Source organism: Siniperca chuatsi, linkage group LG21, assembly GCF_020085105.1.
Source record: "Siniperca chuatsi isolate FFG_IHB_CAS linkage group LG21, ASM2008510v1, whole genome shotgun sequence".
In the NCBI taxonomy this organism is placed as follows: Eukaryota; Metazoa; Chordata; class Actinopteri; order Centrarchiformes; family Sinipercidae; genus Siniperca; species Siniperca chuatsi.
Genome location: NC_058062.1, coordinates 9,579,511 through 9,598,943, shown reverse-complemented (window position 1 = coordinate 9,598,943; position 19,433 = coordinate 9,579,511). Strand labels below are relative to the sequence as shown.

At 39.6% G+C, this 19,433-nt stretch overlaps 1 protein-coding gene across 8 annotated transcripts; it reads right to left on the bottom strand.

The window, feature by feature from the left end:
- Positions 1 to 433: 433 nt before the first annotated feature.
- Positions 434 to 19,300, bottom strand: trip10a (thyroid hormone receptor interactor 10a). 8 transcript variants are annotated; one of them, XM_044180646.1, is made up of 16 exons: positions 18,967 to 19,299; positions 13,415 to 13,530; positions 12,780 to 12,836; positions 12,166 to 12,313; positions 11,379 to 11,441; positions 10,785 to 10,889; positions 10,559 to 10,687; positions 9,832 to 9,978; positions 9,511 to 9,699; positions 6,678 to 6,842; positions 6,367 to 6,390; positions 5,576 to 5,685; positions 5,207 to 5,339; positions 2,891 to 2,979; positions 2,649 to 2,803; positions 434 to 2,019 (listed from the first exon to the last, which is right to left on the bottom strand). In XM_044180646.1, the coding sequence occupies exons 1-16, from the start codon at positions 18,988 to 18,990 to the stop codon at positions 1,868 to 1,870; spliced, it is 1,806 nt and encodes a 601-aa protein (XP_044036581.1). In that variant the 5' UTR covers positions 18,991 to 19,299; the 3' UTR covers positions 434 to 1,867. The 8 variants fall into 8 exon arrangements, with proteins under 8 accessions (XP_044036581.1, XP_044036582.1, XP_044036583.1 ...); XM_044180647.1 differs by having other exon boundaries at positions 2,670 to 2,803; positions 18,967 to 19,298; XM_044180648.1 differs by lacking the exon at positions 6,367 to 6,390.
- Positions 19,301 to 19,433: the final 133 nt, after the last annotated feature.

Genomic DNA, 19,433 nt, shown 5'->3' with positions numbered 1-19,433 from the left:
TCCAAGTCATGGAGGAAATGCCTTTTAGAGTTCATGTTATTTCTGTGCACACAACAGTCAGTCAGTCAGTCAGTGTTTGTGAACTTGTACGATTGTGTAATGAAACTAGAAATAAGACAGAAATCCATCAAATATCTGATGTCACAGAGAGATTATTTGGAAAATAGATTTGGAATATCTTATGAAATTCATACTTCATTAGCAAGTGTGAAAGCAGAATTTATAGTAAACCTTGTTTGACCTGCAAATCGTCAAAACTTCCATCCACCAACTGCCTCATGGAGCCACATTTTCATCCCAGTGAAACCACATATTCAAGTTCCCCAATTTCCATCTTCAGCTTCTAATTCTAACTTGAATGACTTTATAGACCTCAGATACACAAAATCAATCAAGAAATTGTACAAAGTTTACAGGACCAACAGACACCATGTTTGTTTCAAATATTTATTTTCCATGTCCAGAAATGACATAACCACTTCTAACTTTGAAATGTGTTTTACATTTGTAAGTCTTGAAAAACACAAAATGTCTTACATGCAAAAATGGTATATACAAAATGCTTTTAACCAGAAAGGCACCAAAGACACATGAGCAATTACTGCTTCTTGCTGGCTCCATAACAACATAAAAAACAGGACGTGGATCAACTTGAGACGGTAGTAGTAAATCAGTATTCACAACATAATTAGAGACGTTTTCTCTCACAATGCGACAACCTTTATTTGAATGGTTAAAAAGCTAATAAGACAATAGTGGCGTTGTGATAGCTAAAATATATATTATTTATTACATAAATACAATAGTCTTAATGTAGCACATTTTATGTGTGCATTATTTACTCCCTTTTGTGGCTACAGACTGTCCACTATGTGTGCAAGGGGAAAAGAACAACATGAAAACATACTTAATACAAAGTACAACTTCTGTCAAACTTGAAAAATTTTATTTATAGAACATACACATTTGTAATAAATTATTCTTAGTACAATTTTCAGGTTGTAACTATTAGAAAACAACAGCGATATCCTTGTTACTGCTACAGATTGAAAATGAACTTAAATGATGATATGGCTGCGATTGTCTGAATATTGAAGTGTTTGTACGGTTGTGTGCATGTGATTTGCCATGACGAGAGAGCTGGCTACACCTTTGGTCTCACAAATTGCTGAAAACCAAAAGTGAAGCATTCTCCCCCAAACCTCACTCATTAGACACTCAAGATCTTAAGTCCAACCATGAGCAAAGTGACGGTGCCATACATCTTCGCAAGTGCTAGTAAAGCTAGAAAGTGGCATGCTTGAGACAAATGAGAACTGCAACAGGTCATATATTCTAGTTTCAGCGATGGAGTGGACTGCCATGCGTCAGAGCAGGTCAGTTTTTAACTGAAAAGGGTAAACAGGTGATGTAACTTCCTCCTAAGTATTACTGGTATTAACACACAGATGGCAGCAGCACTCATCTTCCTCCTCCACTCAGAAGGTAATGCCATATTAGGCTGTGGAACGAGGCAAGCACTCGTACCGTGATGGTGCCATGCAAGATCCATGCAACACTTTTGAACCAAAACCAAAAAATGATTGTGAAATGATATCAAAAAGTTAAATAACCTTGTGGTTTAGGTGGCTTAGGTAACTGGGATTACAATAATGTAATGTAAGCCATGAGGAACATACTGTTAGCACCAGTCCTCTGCCCATTTGGGGCACCTCTCAAGAAATCAAAGCACCTTATTTGGATCTCCTTCTGGATACAGCAGTGGTCCCGCCCATGGTGCTGTAGCTTCTTTCTGATTGGTCCCCTTGGAAGAAGTGCATACAGTTTGGTGAAGTGATCATTTCTTCTTCTCTTGTTCCTCATATTGTCATTTGTTTAGGGAGATTGTAACATAAGACGTAGGTATGTAGCCTTCATCCCCATTGTTCCTACGGACACGGGTCCAGCCATCCCCTTTGTCCTCCTCTACCACGGCCAGCACCTCCCCCTCCTGCATAGAGATGGTCCCTTCACTGGCACCTGAAAGAGAGACAAAATAGATGGTAGAAAATATACCTGTGCTAGTTAATGCAAGTGCAAGACTACACAAGCCTCACTGAGTCAGACCAAAAATTATTTTCTGTCCGTAAATGGTTGTGACCTTGTGACCTTATGCAGGTTCAAGAAATGTTTTCCACTCTATTGAAAGTCAATCAGACATTTTCTACAAAATTATGACATTGCCAGAAATTACATGTATTTGCTGATCAAAAGGCACGCTATTATAATTCTGCATTGTGCATCCACAATTGACAAAAACATAAAACTATACTCACTGCATTTGTTACTGATAAATGTCCATAGCTCACTAATATTTACAGAAATGGTGGACACTTAAAAAAAAAAACTCTCCTCCAACTGTGGGAACCCAAAGATTCTTTACCTAGATAACATCATCAATGCACCAACAGTAGTAAATAATACTTCACAAGTTAAATCTACAGGAAGGCCACTGATTTCCAGGGGAATAGCTGGACTTTAGAGGAAACTGATCTCTTTTCATCAAGACATTTGATCAAATTTTTCACACGTCCTAGCCCACATAGTTCACTCGCTACTCGCCTTATCATACACGTGTGTTCGTCAAGAATGGTTAGTAGGGCAATCACCTAAAATAGCCTGTGACATACCAGGGAAGTTGTACATGGCTGTGCACTTCCCAATAGGAGCAGTTAGTTCCTCATCCTCAAAGTCATCATCAAACTCAGCGTAGATGGCCTGGGAGGGATCAGGAGTGCTTTCATCGGAGTGAGCTCCATCAGGGCTGGAGAGAAAAACAAGGTTTCCTGTGCAGAGCAGACAACACATCATTGTACCAAACACGCTGTCTATTAGTAGAATTCAGTGTTACCTGTGCACATCATGCGCTCCGTTGTTGTTGAATGTGTGAGCTTTATAGCGCAATGTGTCCCCTCGACCTCCTGCCTCTGCCAGCCAAGTCTACATGAGAGAGCCAGAGGGAAAAGGAGAGAAAACATCTGTTCCTATCTGTTTATTGTGAGATGATGCCCTCTGATGCACAACTTGGCTCAAAAGTGACCTGAGCGAATTATTTTGTTTTAAATCTTTTCATGTTATGAACTGCATTACTCAATATTCAATGAATTCCTCAACCAAGTTGTTTTTTTAACATCATAAACACTTCTTTTGTTGTCATTTTATTTTATTTTTGCATAAAAAACATTTTTCTATCACTACCCCAAAAATGCACAACACGAGTCAAAAATGACCCTTTCAATTGTTTACATATTTGCAATAAGGAACACATTTTATAGCAGAACACTCCCCTCACTATTTTATCTTTCCACAAGACTGCCTTATCACAACTGTCGTGACACATGTAAGTATTATACTTTTCACCTCACAATATACATCATGTGCACATACATCACTCTGTATATAGTTAGAAAGATGTGACAATAGAATAGTTAGATGTTAAAAATCACTGAGATGGCTTGACCTGTTCTAGCTAACTAGCTGTTAACTATGGTGCATTAGCTAGTGAGTGAGTGAGGCACCAAAGTGTTAACCTGTTTTATTCTAAGTAAATGTAATGGGGAAAAAATACTGTTGTTTGAGAATATGACCACTTGAAATAAATATATTGTGTTTTTTTCCTTATTGACAGTGTTGACATGGCTGGTCACGATCAACACGGTTATACACATCGTGCTTGCAGGACAAGAAGAGGAGGCAATTCTGAGCACTGATTTAGAGTCTGAAGTCCAGCCATGACCCAACCCCAGGAGAATATCTCACAGGGACGAGATGTCAGATCTGTCAATCTGTGAATGATCGAAAAGTCAGCAGTTGGTGTTCATAGTGCCACAGACCCATATGCAAGGACCACAGTGACAAACGCACCGTGGTCAATTGTTAAGATAGTCCGTCATGAGAAAACAACAAAGGAATACAAGTGGAGGTTGACACTTTTAAGTTTAGATGGGGGATTTTTTTTTAAATCAGTATTGTTTATGACAGTCTTAATGGTAATGAAAACTGATATCCAGATCAATAACCCTGTAATCAGCTATGTGATATAGCTATGTGTATATTATAAAGGGAAAGTCACAAATGAATACATTTCAAGTATTCATTGTTTTTTGTATAGTCAGAATTGCTGCAAAAATAATACATTTGTAATTGTATAATTATGTTTTGTCTTTTTTTTGGAATAACTTTTATCCTTGGTGGGTCATTGACCCATGTCTGCGAGTTTCAGTTAAATGTGTGAATAAAGTTTTTTTTTTTGTTTTTTTTTTACACAGTAATACAGAGAAATTAATATAATGACTTATAACACTAAAAACAAAATAATTTATAATTTCTTAAAATCCTGGATGATGAGATAATTTTGTTAAAAAGATATTATAAATAAACATTCAGCTACGTATCAAATGGTATTTAAAATGAATACAAGTCATTTTTGACCCATGTTGTGCATTAAAAGGTTTTGGCTATGTTGTGAATCAGAGGGTTAAGGTAGACATATCAAGTCATGTTCATTTGTATAGTCCAGTATCACACAATGCCTCAATGGGCTTTACAGGCCCACGTCAGCAATGGTTCCCAAACCAGCCCACACTTGTTTTTAGAGGACAACAAAGAAAACCTAAGCACATGACAGATAAATACGATTACAAAAATAAAATAAAAGTTTTAGCATGTAATATGTTGGGTCGGTACTCCTAAATGACCTAATTGGTAGTTAAAATTAACAGCTGAGTGCCTGATTACCTCTATTAATCACACCACACTGTGACTTTGCTTGAGACACTATTGCATTAGTTCATGTACAACACCAGTTGCAGGTACCATATGGGTACTGCTATTGCTTGTAAGTTTGAGTTTTGAGTATAATTGCTCTTGTATTGTTTCTATTTTATTCTATACTTATTTTTATTAATATAATAATAATAATAATAATTATAATGTTGAATTAAAGAGGCCCTTATGACATACTAGTATGCTATACTGAATAACAAGGAATATGGTTTCCTCATAATATATCAAATTAACAACTGACACCCTAATTACTTTAGAATAGGTTAGAATAAAATGCTAAGAGCTTTCTGACCTCATAATATGTTAGAATTCACAACTAAGACCCTGGATCATGGTAAACGATGACCTCATAATATAAATAACCAACAGAGGTCAGGATTACCTCATACTTGTTGAGCTCTCCTCTGAGCCGCTCTATATTTTGGGATGTCTGGCTGATTTGGGATGCCAGACTAGCAGGGTCTCCCATTTGAGGATTTTTCTCATAAACATCCTTCATCTTCCCCAGGGCCTCACTGAGGAGAGGAGAGAGAGTGAGAAAGGAACAAGGGAGGAAGGGGGAAAGTGACTTTCAGTAGAAATCGGTTCCCTGCAGAGTAAACAATTCAAACACTCACACAGACACCACAGAGTTATACACACTGATGGGCACTATATGAATATTATATCCACACTCCCACCAGAGGAGTTCTACCAGAGATGGTTATTAATACACAGAAAGATAGCCACATATAAACACAAACACACACACCTCTGATCTACTTCCTTTTGTAACTCTTTGCAAATTTCCTCTAGTTTCTGCTGTAACCTCTTCCTGCGCTGCTCTGGAGGAAGATGGGTGAAGTCCTCTGCCACCGTAGGCTGCAAGAGTTCACAGGAAGGGCAGGTTAACACTGAACTAATTCTCATACTTAACAGTTTAATTACCACAGTAACCATTGTAAACGAAACTGATACCTCAGGAGGAACACCAAGCCTGTGGTTTGAGTTCAGCTCAAGGGACAATGTTTAATTGACAAAACATTAATTTCAAATCTCCAAGTAACACATTTGTTAGACTTCAAATGTATGTAAAGCCAGCACATGGACAACAGTAAGCTGAACCCAAAACCACCACCCATGGACCGACAAATACAATGTAGCACACTTTAATAACTTTATATTGGCAGTTTTGTTTTGTTTTTAACTACAAGTACGAGAAATAAAATCTTGGATGGAAAAGGTGACCCAAGAAAGTGCAGAGACAATTAAGGCTACTTCGAAATTGGGTTATGAATTGCTTAGTTTCCTCTTGTGCTTCCAAGCATTCCCTCCCTTGCTCCACCACCAGGTGGCCACCTCTTCAATACAAACTCAAGATGACAAGCCTTTTGCCACATACATGATACTGGATGCTGCATGTTGAGTCGTTTAAACACAAACTCCAGCAGAGTTATGTAAAGGGAAAATTATTATAATGACATGAGCTGTTGTAATGGAAAGGTGGCCATTTTTTGTACCAAACACCTGAGACCCCCACACCAGTTTTATTGTCCATATTACCATGATCCTCTCTGGAGTAAACTTCTGAGGGAAAAAGAAAGTGTGTGTACAGAAAAAATATAACGGTATTCTTTACACCATAAAAACATGTTCTTACATGTTTATAAACATATAATGTATAAATATCAAGAATAGTAAAAGGGCCACTGTGAGCAGTAAGATCTATGCTACATGTTTAAGTACTGAAAATGTTTTTTTGTCTTTTTCATCTAAGGGATTTAGTCATTCTTGCAGAGGCAGGAACACAGGAGGATGTGCAAGCCCTGATGAGTGGTCTCCAGGCACCCAAACCTTCTCCTCTGGTGACTCACCGATCTCCTGAGTGTCCGGAAGGAAGAGATTCTGGGTTTGACTGTCTTATTGATCTCCTTCAAACAGTACGACAGGGGGTCCCGGCCAAACTTGGGGGAAGGGGGTCCGTTAGCGGGAGAGGGGGCGGGGGGTGTGGAGGAAGGTGGGAGCGTGGAGGGAGAGAGCTGCGGTGGGGCGAGACCAAAGTACCAGCACCCGAGCATGAGGTATGCAGGCATAGGGTGGTGTACAGGATGGGGGAGAGGGGGATGGAAGGATAGAAAAAGAGGGAAGACGGGGAAGACAAAAACAACAAGGTGACAAGGGAAAGAAAAAGACACCATCAACACCTTAAAGCACACCACAAAGCCAGGAAGACAACACTGGAGCAAACCCAGCACAAGCCCAGAGAGCATGAAAGCACAAACACACATCTGTCTCTTTGGCTCTCATCAACACACACATAAAAAAAAATATATATAATAATAATAATAATAATAATAATACAACAAGACAGCGAGCAACCAACCACAGCTCCCACACTTAAGCTTAAGTGAGGAACTGGGGCAGGCCAACTAGACTAAAGCAAATTTGAATTTCATAAATTGGCTAAAAACACAGCCTGGCTCTTATTTTCATAGTTTTGCCCATCATAGGTTAATATATTTTACTCCAGCCTCATTGTAGAGATACGGTGACACTGCAAAGAACTACTTTCCAACTAACAGGGCATCAACATCACGCCCCAATTATCTTACTTGGAAGTGAAAACAAAGATGAAAGTTAAAAGTATTACCCAAACTGTTTACTGTAAACATTAACTGTATTGAAGAGCTCCGTTTTGGTTGAACTTTGATCAGCCACTCATATCACGGTAAACAATGCACACATTTTGCAAAGCAATTGATGAATATAATAGACAGTTGGGTACATTTATCTGGATTTCCACTCCCAAAATAGGTATAACTGGGCTTATTTAAATACTGGCTGCTTATGATTTCTTGTGTTTGGTATGCTATAATGGGCTAGTTTATAATAAAAAATATAAATCTTTTTTTCTACAGAAATATTCACAAAGCTATGTAAAACTGTCTGGTTTGGTTGCAACATTCCTATTCTGTGTTTACAGTGAAAATGGTCAGTGAAATGTTTTTCATACTGGCAGGTATAATGGCCCAAACTATGAAAATAAGCCACGTGTTATAAAGAAAAAAAATGTCCTTAAGCCAAATTAGCCAACTCAATCATTAGGATTCTGTGAGAAAAATCAAGTTCACAGTTCAACATGTGCTGTCCTCTGAGTCTGACCTATATAGATAAAATATTAATTCATATATCAGTGCAGTTGTTATAAATAGCCTGCTGACTGCCTCAGTGTCTGTTCTGCATGTACATTCTTTGGGGCTTGATGAATGCCCTGTATGACCTCTTACAAAGAGGTTAATTTGAAAACATGCCTGGAGTGAACTACAGTAAAATCTCTCAGTGTCAGCTGTTTGTCTAAGTGGAAAGGTGGGGGTGGAATCTATTAGCTAAATTACATAGGAGGATGATGTCCTCTAGTCTTCAATAGCGAACGTCTAAAACAGCCCTAGAACAAGGTCCCTTGTGTAAATACTAGAGCTGGAAGTACAGCACTATTATTATGTGAACATTTACTGGGTAGGTGCTACTTTTCTTGAGAGTTATGGGAATCTAAGTACAGGAGAGCAGTTAAGAATGGGAATGTTTAGGAGCCAAACATAAACCAAAAGCTCACTCAAGCCAATATAGTCAGCCTCCTATTCATACTGCTACAGGCCTAATTGGGAGAGCATGACTGGTGACACAGAGCAGTGTGCCACACGCATACACAGAACAGGAAGAGTGCACCGCAGAGCACAGCCAGTAAGACATGCAGGGAAAAGAGAGGCGCTGAACAAGCAAACACTGCAGGGAAGAAAAAATGGTATCATTTAGCGCGGGGGCAGGAGGAGGGGAACAGTTAGCTGGTTAGTGGTCAGCTACTCATATCACCAGTTAAATTTTGGACCTCAGCGAGAGTGCTCCTTTGAGATAAGATTCATGATTTGCAATGTACTGAAGCTCTCTTGACCCAAATAGATTCTCAAGTCCAAATACAAAAACGTCAATGTTAACATCTACAGCATGAATGTGTGGTCCGACCTGATCCAATTTTTCTGACCTGGCAAACCTGGTGTCGTCCCGATTGTTGGCACAAAGATGTTATTGTGATGAGAGACATAATGCTAGGTTCTGGGCAGTATAATGGAAGCAGTGTGTTTGTGGATGCCTGTAGAGGGAAATTCAATGTTGTTTGGGCCCCGTGCTGATGAAAGCACAAGCACAGCAGAATGCTGACTGCCAGGTGACCTATTGGAAACCACACTGCAGAGAGAGGAAGGGTGTGTGGGGGGGGCAAGGTTTATTCACTCACAGCCAGGGACAGAGTCATGCAAAGAACCGGTTCTAGAAGTGTTGGGGTGTGTGCGAGTTCATGTATAATATAATGAAAGAGGTTCATGCATTATTACACTGAGCTTTAGAGATGAGAAGGTTGTGTATACATGTGAGAGTGTGTGTGTGTGTGTGTGTGTGTGTGTGTGTGTGTGTGTGCGTGCGTGCGTGCGTGCGTGCGTGCGTGCATAGCCACAACCACAGGTCCATCATGACTACTCTCGGTATGGGGGATTTCCTGGTTCTGCCTGCTAATCTGACTGCCTACCCACCTGCAGATGTTGAAATCTGCTGTCATCGATCATTCATGGAGGGGGCTGCTAGTGCATTCATTGCACAAAACATCTTTTAGTGTGAGGCCATGTCATTAGGGTAAATAAGCATGGAATTTCCTACCTTACTCCTCTTGCTGAAAAGCCAAAAGTTTTTGCTCCTGTTCTTTCCCAGAAGGTCCATGGGGCCTTTAGGTGTGCCCAGGCTACTGTCAGATGAGGCTCGGTTGATGCCCTGACTGTAGTCCTCAAACTCCACATCACCTGGACGTTCAAAGCCTGACTTGTTCTGCTCTATTACGACCATGGAGTCCTACATTAGATGTTATTATAGATAAGAGCAATCAAAAGTTGTTTTCAAACAGATGCACAGTTAAAACAAATGGGCTACATAAAGCCATGCTGCACATTCAAATCCATTTAACATTTTTTTAGACCAACTTACATTCCTCTCATTAACATTAGTGCCGGCTTTAGTAATGCCTTCCAGGCACTTGCCAATGATAGGCATCACATGCTTCTCTGTGTCTGAGAACAAGATGTAGCCTTGCGCCAACTTCCGTACTCGCCTCTCATCCAGATCTTGCAGTTTCTAGTAAACACACAACAGTTGCTCAGACACTTACTTTTTAGGGTTGAGACAATGCATAATACATAGCCTATAATACAATATGTATCTCAATATCAAAGAAAAAGTATTAGTTATTTATGATTATAAAATATATTTGTTAATGCTCTGATGATAACTTCAAAGCCAAAACTTTAGCATGTGAATAGGTGAAAGTAAATTAACTCATTTAACAGAAGAGTTCATCCCTGGCTTTGAATCAGTGTGAGTGCAACTTTTATTTCTGGTACAAAACTTGTTTTTTGGAGAACAATATTGAATTTTGTATTTGTATTTGGCTATATGTGAATTTTCCATTGTGCAAATAAAATGAAAAGTACTAAATACGATCTAAGTTCAATCTCAAAATGTTAATAACATGGCTATTTAATATTGCAATATGCCATACAAGTCATTTATCATTTTAAGTTTTTTGTAACAAAATATTCAGCTTAACAACATTTTGGCAAACTACTACCAGTTATCACTGTGCCATATGTTAACAACTCAAATAGATGTTGAAGGCAAGAATATTGTGTCGTGTTGCCATAGGTAATTCACTTACATTAAAAATGAGTGGCATATCAATAAAATAGAACTGATTCTGCTCCTTGTTGTACTTCTGAAGCTGAGCAGCGTAGTCGTTCTTACACTCCTCCGCTACATGTGCTCTCATATGAGCCTGCTGTTTGGCCTAGAACCACAAATACATCAAACAAGTTAACCAAGTGCATCTGATTCTACTTTTGATTTAAGTAAATAGTCCTTGTAGATTTCTCCCCCCTTGTTACTTTTTCAACATCCGCCTTTGTGGCATTGATGTCTTGATCAGTCTTCTCTGCGTACTGTGCTGCACGCTCTGCTTCTCTCCATTCCCTCTCAAAGCGCTTTTTACTCTGATGTGCAGAAAGAAAAGAAAGATAGAGAGAAAAAGAGAAAGACCATGTTCAGTTCATTCAGCTAAGTGAGGCCATTGCCTGAATGAAATATGAGGAGGTTCTACTATTTTGAGCAGAGCATTTTTCACTGTCTTTCTAAAAAGGACAGATAGGGGAGATTGGGGGTGTTGGGACCATAACATCTCCAATCATAACTAAATAGGTCTTGGATTGATGATGGGAGTCTAAAATGGGGAACTGATTTCTACCATCTGTTTTTACTTTAGACAAATATAGCCACCTGACCAACCACACTGAACATGCAGCCATTTTCTTATAGAGAATTTCATAATGAACCCAACACAAAGACAAAATGGACTCTAAAAATATGTCTATCAGCTTTGCTTATCACAATAGAAAATGTAATCATGAAACATCAAGAATGATGGACGCCTTCAGGAAAAATGAATTTTAGAGAAAATGTAATCAGTCTAAGTTTAGACTTACACTGTCGAGTTGCTTGTAGGTGCACTCCAAACTCTGCTGGGCCTTCTTGGCCTCCATGAGATACTGCAGACATTCATAAAAATAGACAGTGTGAGAGGAGGGGAGGCGGGTCAGATGACAGGGAGAGAGACAGCCATAGAATAAACAATGACCTCCAATAGCCACACAACATAACACAGAAGAAAACAAATACCAATGTGTCTGTTTGAGACATCACGTCTGCAGCGAGAGCCTGTACACGGCTGCAGTGTTCTGCAATCCAGTGGGACACAGCCAATGCATTCCTCATAGAATAATGGCACAGCACCACTCAAACCTTGCCTCCCCCTGGAGACAATAAGTAAGGCTTCCTTCCTGCCACAACAGTGAGATCCACATCTCCACTCCTACTTTAAATCTCCTTCTATTCTCTTCCCACCCTTTACATTCCTTCTCAGCAGTGTGTGCTGCATACTCCATATGAAAATCTCATTTGGCATGTTCTCTGGCTGCTGCTGAATATGGTGCTGCAGGCACATACTAGTATATACACTCTAGAGCTGCAACGATTCGTCGATTAGTCGAGCAACAGAAAATTTATCTATCTATTTTGATAATTGACTAATCATTTCAGTGATTTTTCATTTTTATTTCGACAAGTTGCATTTTAAGGAAGCCTGAACACAATGTGTTTAAAGCTAAATGTCTCAAACACACGACTTTATCTGTGAAAACATGCCAAATTCAATTTATTTGGTATACTCGTGGCTGCAAAGATGGACTTGGTCTGCTCCATAATCAAGCTCACCGTCTTTCGTTCCTGCTTGAGCTCTTGCAGGTATTTGGTGAGATCGATGCAAATGCTCATCATCATGTTCTCAGCAATTAGCTCTCTCTGACCCGCATAGTCGTTCATCTCATTCAGGATGTCCAAAAAAGATTGGTAGCTGGATAACCTACCATTTAAGAGGAGGAGAAAGGAAAGGGTGGAGAAATAATAACACAGTGATGGGACCACTGATAAGATAATCCATACACAGGCTCAAAGAGAATCAGCTGAAGGTCCAGTCATAATAAGAATCCCATGACTTCCTTATTCCTGCTTCCTTCTAGGGGCATTTAAATGGCTCCAACAGCAGCCCCACACTACAGCATGAATGACACTAATGACGAAACGATTCCTAACGGTTTGAAATATGATATTATTTACAGGTCAGTTCTGTTTTCCTTTGTTAGTTCTCTCAGTGAGTGCTTAACAAGCTATTAGGGCCAGGGTGTAAATCCACACACAATTTTAGCTGCCACTGTTTTGTCGCTAAATGTAATTCCATAAAGAAAAAGTAAATTATGAACCTCAAAAATTCAATCATCTATAAGTTTTCTTTGAAGAGAGGCTTTGCAACATAACCCACAATGGCTCACCTGCACTCTGGTTCATCTTTGCTGCTTCGTTTTAGGTTATATTTCTTGGAAAGGTTCCTGTGGACAGCGAAAGTGCAGCAAATGAATGGGTAGATAAATTCTTAAGAAATTCTCAAAGGGAAAAGATGGATGATGTTAAAGAAAACTCACACAATTAAACTATTCTAATGCAACCACCGACTGTTTTATACAATAGCATTAAAAACAACAGTCCACTATGAACTTATTAAAATAGCTGTTCTTCCTTCTTTCACTCTCCCTCTAACCACATCCTGTCTATCATGTGCCAGTCTGCTCCCACTTCCTCTCTTCCCCAGCAAAGCTCAGCACTACAACAGATGTGGGCCTGCAGACTGGGAGACAAATGGGAGAGGGAGCACCATGGATGAAGAGAGAAAGAGGGAGAGAGAGCGAGCACACTGCAGCTGAGAATGAGGCTAGTGTTTCAGAGACAAGTTAGATTGTGTCCCAAAGTAGTCATAAGACCCCACAAACATTTCATAAACAGCCTTTTACAAGCACCCATGCAAACACTCGCAAACACATACATGCTGACACAAGCTGCTTTGAGCAACACATTCGCACACGAGCATTTGAGGCAGAAAGCACAGGAGAACGACTAGAGCAAGGCCTACCTCAATTGCTTGGCATAGTTTTGCTCAATCTCTGTCCTCTCCTTGACAAATTTCACATACTTCTCCACCAGCTCCAGGCCAGACTGTGTATGCTTCTCAATGATGTCACATTGATCCTGGAGAAAGGAGCATGAGAGACAAATAAGGAAAAGATATTAAGCCAACACTCCGCAGGATGTGGAACGTGGGTAATAACTGGGATATTCCTCTGGTTGAGTTTGAGGTCATCTAAAATTAATCTTGAATAGAGGGTAATAAACTTCACACAACATTTGCTCCTGCAAGTTGGATTCCACGAATGCTCTCTACATGTGCACAAAATCTCGGCAATGGTCTCTAAACTTCCGCCAGCTTTAAATCATAGGGAACCCATGTTGTTCAAAGGACACAGGGGTCACGGGCAGGAAAAGGGAGGTGCTCTTCTGTTACATATCGTGCTGTACTGTGTGGAGTGAAATGTTTCAGAAAAGTAATCTTGAGAGCAATGTGACATTCTATGAATTACATTAAATTAGCTTCACATAGTCCTTATTAATGTAGCTCTTTGACCTATTTCATTTCTAGTTTCAAATTCATAGACCACTGACACAGTTCAACTGAATTTGCTGACTTTTCCTTTTGCTATTGTACAATATGAAGGAGGTCTATTGTGGTTCTCATCCTCTGTTGTTCCTTATTCGGTAGAGCACTTTATGACACCTTCAAGCTCTGACAAGTCTGTTAAAAGTGAGAGATGAGCCAATCTTCTCTCACACTGCACCCAAAACTATTGCCCCAAGCTTTCTTTGCTGCTGACTTTAGTACTGACGAGGGGGCATGTTGAAAGGGGATTCCTGACAAGCTGGGCCATGTTCTTCTGTATCCTTCCTGCCCTTCAGGTAAAATAAAAGAGGCAAAACCAAAATGAATGAGACGATGTTTAGCCTGATCACAGAACACAGTTAAAGGTTAAGACAGAGGCCTGCGATCCATCACCATAATAACATCTAACCAATAGGCAGTGTTAGGGGTTTAATTTAGCATCATTAATTACAGAACAGAAGTAGGCCTAATGATCAACGGTCAATACAGCCAACTTACAACTACAGATTTTCCAATTTCCTAAGGTGCTTGTGTTAACAACAGATTTCTTCTTTGATGTGGAAAATAACTGTCCTGTATTTGACTTACAAGATGAATATGGCAGGATTTTAGAGTACTACTTTGTTCGAATGTAGCCCCTTTAAAGTGTAAAAAGTGACAAATTATATATTTATGAATGATTTAAACGCAAGCAGTAGTCTGCACCAAGTTCATCACCACATCAGAAGACAAAGGCTGCAAGTATCTACACTGACCATAAAAACACACTGAATCTAGGATTAGATTCACAATTGGTGAAAAATTAATGTGCTGCCACTAACTCAAAAACTATTTAATTTTACCCAGTAATGTCACACACACAAAATAACCATGGAGTAAAGGGAGCAGGAATCAAAATACAATTGAAATGCAAATGAACTGGTAAGGAGCAAGTAAGAATAACTGTGTAAGCATAAAGAAGCACAGCTGGTAACATACAGTGCCTGTTGGTCGAGGCGTGACCTACAGTGGTGCTGTTGTCAAACTCTCAGGAGCTTTTATACAACCCACCTTAACAAGGTTAAGACGTATTAGATGAGGATTGTGAAAGAGGGAAGTGAACAGAACAACTAGAGAGTCAAGGTATGCCATGTGGAAGTGCAGTGCCATTAACTTGTAGCCACATTCACTCCCACTTTACTCCCAGAATTATAGATTCACAGTCAAACCTTGCATCAGGGTAACTGGGAAGGCTGAAACATCTGAATTTTTTTAGGTCTTAATTATAGATTGTCAATTGCATGACTAAGAGGAGTGTATGCATCATATTATGGAAAGGATATGATAGCAGAAATGGAAAGTTAGATACTACACTCATCTCTTGATACAGGCGTTTTGCATGGATATGTCTATTATTTGCATATTCAGTTTCGAGGCTGCTGATCAGTCTGTAGTCAACATAGCTGCACAATGAATACCTAATAATGTTGACAAAACTTACCAGATTCAGGTAACATATGGTAGACAATTGAACACTTCTGCATTAAGATAAAACGCCCTGCATCACAGCTGTCCTTTAACGGTTTGCTGTCCTTCAATGCTCTTTATGAGGTATACCTGGCATACCGGATTAGGATGTCAAAGCATTGTAGCTGTAATAAATAGATCTTTTTGGGTGTCTCAGTCCCATATCTATCATAATAGTCATATATTTCATAGTAGTCATATCATATCATAGCATGATATAACTCTAAAGTCATTAGACCTATACCTTGTCCAAGTGTTTATGCTGTTTATGTCAGAAATATTGTGAGGAAGTTGTGCGTCACTGTGGTGCCGAAAAAAACGGTTTTCACGCATTGTTCAGTCTACAGTTTTCACACCAGGGAAGAAACAACACATTTTACCAGATTGTCTTCCTGTTGCTTCTTGTTCCAATAGTAAAATAGCCTTTTAAAAACATTTCACAGGATTATGAATGATGGAAGTAGTTGAGTGAATGGAACCTACCTATTTGCCTCACAATAAAATATTTTGTTTTGTGCGTTTGTGATCTTATATGAAACTACTGGAGTACACTGATTTTACAATGTTGTCAGGCTACACATTAGTGTACCTGTCACTTATCAAACACATCACCCCTACAGTAATACCTAAAGTATCAGCATCAGTTTGTTTGCAATGAATTGAGAAGCTGACCTGAGCAGCAACCGACAACCCAGCTGAGGAGACCCAAAAACACAGGTTTCACACCATAAAACTGAGAAATGGATGCTGCAGATCAAGCATTGGTAAAAATAAATAAATAAATAAATTAAAAAAAAATTAAAATCTACTGACACAAACTAATTGATTCCAACTCATGTAGTAAACTCAAACTTAAAATTCAAAAAATGTTCTGGGTTATATATTTATTCTTACTCTGACAAAATAGTATGTTGACTGTTTCCTCTGTGCACTTACTTACATGTTTCTCAGGTTGAGTGCAGCATTGCTGAAAAACAATGAGCCTTGGATGAACTCATAACTATGTGCTCTTTTATAAATGGCAGGAAAAGGTAGCATCTGATAATCTCTATTAATTAACTGTGACTGCTTGATTCAAGAGTGGCCCAATTAGAAAAAAGCCAACCTCATTAAAACAGTCTTAAAATCCATCAAATAGCTTGCAAGGACATAATCACTGTCTCGTCAAACACCCGTGGCTGTCAGACTACTGCAATTTTTAACCATTCAAAGCCACAGTCAAAATTATCTTTATAGGTCCCCATAGACTGGGTTTGTACTGAACTGATTTTCATAAATCACAAAGGGTTTGGATATGAAACTGACAACTTTCTAATGGTCATGATTTTGATTGAACAGCAAATGTTGTGTTTCTGGTAAAACTATGGCTTGCATCTTGTAGTTCTGCCCTGATTATTATAGAACTTCCAAACGAGGAAAGCCATAACATATTTTTATGGCAGCGTTTTAGACTAAGGGATGCAATAAAAGACCGATAGGCTACATCATGCATCAAAACAGAGGTCTTAAAAGTCTTATCTAAACCTAGCAAGCATCTAACATGTCCTTTACACTTCATCTTCAAATATTTCCAGTAATGCCAGACAGAAGACTGGCATCAAGTGAATGCCACATAACTTCTAAAAGGAGTCACCCTGAAAGTCACCGACCTACAAGGCTTGGGTGGATGTTTCAGCCCTGAGTCATCCTGTCTTCTAGAAAATTAGGGGTCTGGCCCAGCCAGACCTGCCACACTATAGTTCGAGGATTGGCCTGGTAGCACTCACTATCACAGCTAATGCCTAGACACTGATCTTGCACTCTGCAAACTTGTGCCTTAAAATAGCCACTGGATTAACGACAATCAGGGGACAGATGCCATAGAGCTGACTTGGCCCTAGGGATGACTCTCCGGCCAAACATTAACAGAACCAATTATGCCTGCAGGGCTTTGTTTAACCAGACAGGTGAGGCTATAGCCAAATACACCTACTGTACAAAAACTTTGAATTCAATATTTTTTTTCAACTTTGAATGAAATCATTTGTATTTCACATTGACTGAAGACAGAATACTGGCTTTTTTGTGGAGAGTTTTCTCTATAACCAAATAACTTGACAGGAAAGACTCCTACACAGAGATAGAGCCTCTGATTAATACTAGGGTGCGGATGTTTCTCTGACTCGATCAAAGTAGGGCAAAACTAATTAGGCTGTTGCACCAGCACGTAGGATGGAAAAGGGACGGGGGAAGAGGCCTGAAGGGAGACTCTGTAATGAGGTCACAACCTCCCTATCCTCATCCTTGCAATGCTCCATTTTACATATTCAGGTTCCCCGAGAATGTGCATGTGTGAGTGTTTGCAAATGTGTGGCTTTATCGCTATGGTACAGTGGTGCTGGCACATAACATGTGGCAGTCTTCAAGGTAATATGTTACATGGTGGGATTTTTCAGTAGGGTTTGTTTAGATTCTGGATAGTGTCACTACTGTTAACATTGCATCCAGGAAGTGACTCATAGTGTATTACCTAGAAAACAGCCATCAATAACCTTGTCACACGTTATTGGCGCTCTTGAAATCAGTGCACTGTTGAATAAATAACCATGCCCCTCAGGTGGACACATGAGGCACTTCATCAGTGATGAAGCTTGTCGTCAAGGCAAATGACCGCATCTGATTTCATCTCTATGGAAGCAAGGAGTGCCAGACTGTAAACAGTGAAACATCCCACTGGGTACAACCCACCTCAGCACATTTAAAACGCCTTTGTACATGCAGAATAAACAGTGTTCTGACACCATTTTCAGCCTGACATCAATTTTCATTGTAAATCCATACTTAATATTGTTAAGAGTATGTCCATTAAGATTCTCAGTCATCCAGGTCATGTGATATCGAGAAATACTTGGCAAATTAGACTTCTTGTCCAAGTTGCTTTTGATTCAGTACTTCTAGATATGATTAACAGTAGCCTAGGTGATTTATGTCAGAAATTAGGGGAAGTAGTTTTAAATTTAAGTAACTTTACACTTGTTTTCCTCGCGCACTGTAGATATCCCGCTGCATAACGTTAGGCTACATCTGTCCTGTAAAACACTGTGGAGCAACACAGCAAAAACCACAGATCCAAACAAAAGCCAAACATCCAATCGATGTGTAAACGTGGATCCAAGATTAACTGTAACTGTGCTTCACTTTCCACAAGAGCAACATGTTGGTAGTGGGCTTCAGCTAGCCCACTCTTTGTTTCAACTACTAAACGCTAAAGAAAACTGTGCGAAAATGGAAACATGTTCATGAATGCACCGTTTTGCAAACACAAGCCTGCAGCTACAGATCCACCGCTTCTCCAAACATCTATTCCTCACTAGCGGGACGTTTAGCGTTACCCGACTTTCTCAGCAAACACTATCTAAGAAATCGCATAACTGCCATCCTGACAATAGCTATTACTACCAATGCGAGCCAGATGACGGACTCACCCAAAGCTCTGTGCCCCAGTCCATGTTCAGCTTGTTGGCCAAGCTGTCTGACTATCCCGAATACAAAGAACTTCTCCAAAGTTATCCCAACAGCTCGGAGGACGGCCCTAGCAAGTTTAATCCCGAGGTGATAAATCAGTCGTAACCACTAACTTACGCACTCCGGCTTTAGTTCTTTCAACAAATAATTTAAACTAGCATCATAATTAGCTAATTATGTAAGGCTGGCAGTCGTTAGTCTAGTTTGTCCAAATATTTTTCATAGCGAAGGAAAGAGGGATAAACTAGCTTTCATATCCGCGTCACTCCCAAATCCTAAATCTTAAAGGGCCAGTGTACCGAAGCACTAAAGACACCGGCAGGGGACTGTGCTCGGCCACATCCTCACAGCTTGTGTTGTTTCAAACTATTTCTCGTTTAACCTGGTTTATAAGTGTCCTTGATCAAGGCACTGACAGAGCATCCTA

What these genes read in the sequence shown, in the direction of transcription:
- trip10a (XM_044180646.1), bottom strand. Translation starts at nt 18,990, where the DNA reads ATGGACTGGGGCACAGAGCTTTGG. An exon ending in TCAAGCAGGAACGAAAGACG is followed by an intron (nt 11,442 to 12,165) that starts GTGAGCTTGATT and finishes GAATGTCTGCAG; the next exon opens with TATCTCATGGAGGCCAAGAA. An exon ending in CAAAGGCGGATGTTGAAAAA is followed by an intron (nt 10,688 to 10,784) that starts GTAACAAGGGGG and finishes TTGTGGTTCTAG; the next exon opens with GCCAAACAGCAGGCTCATAT.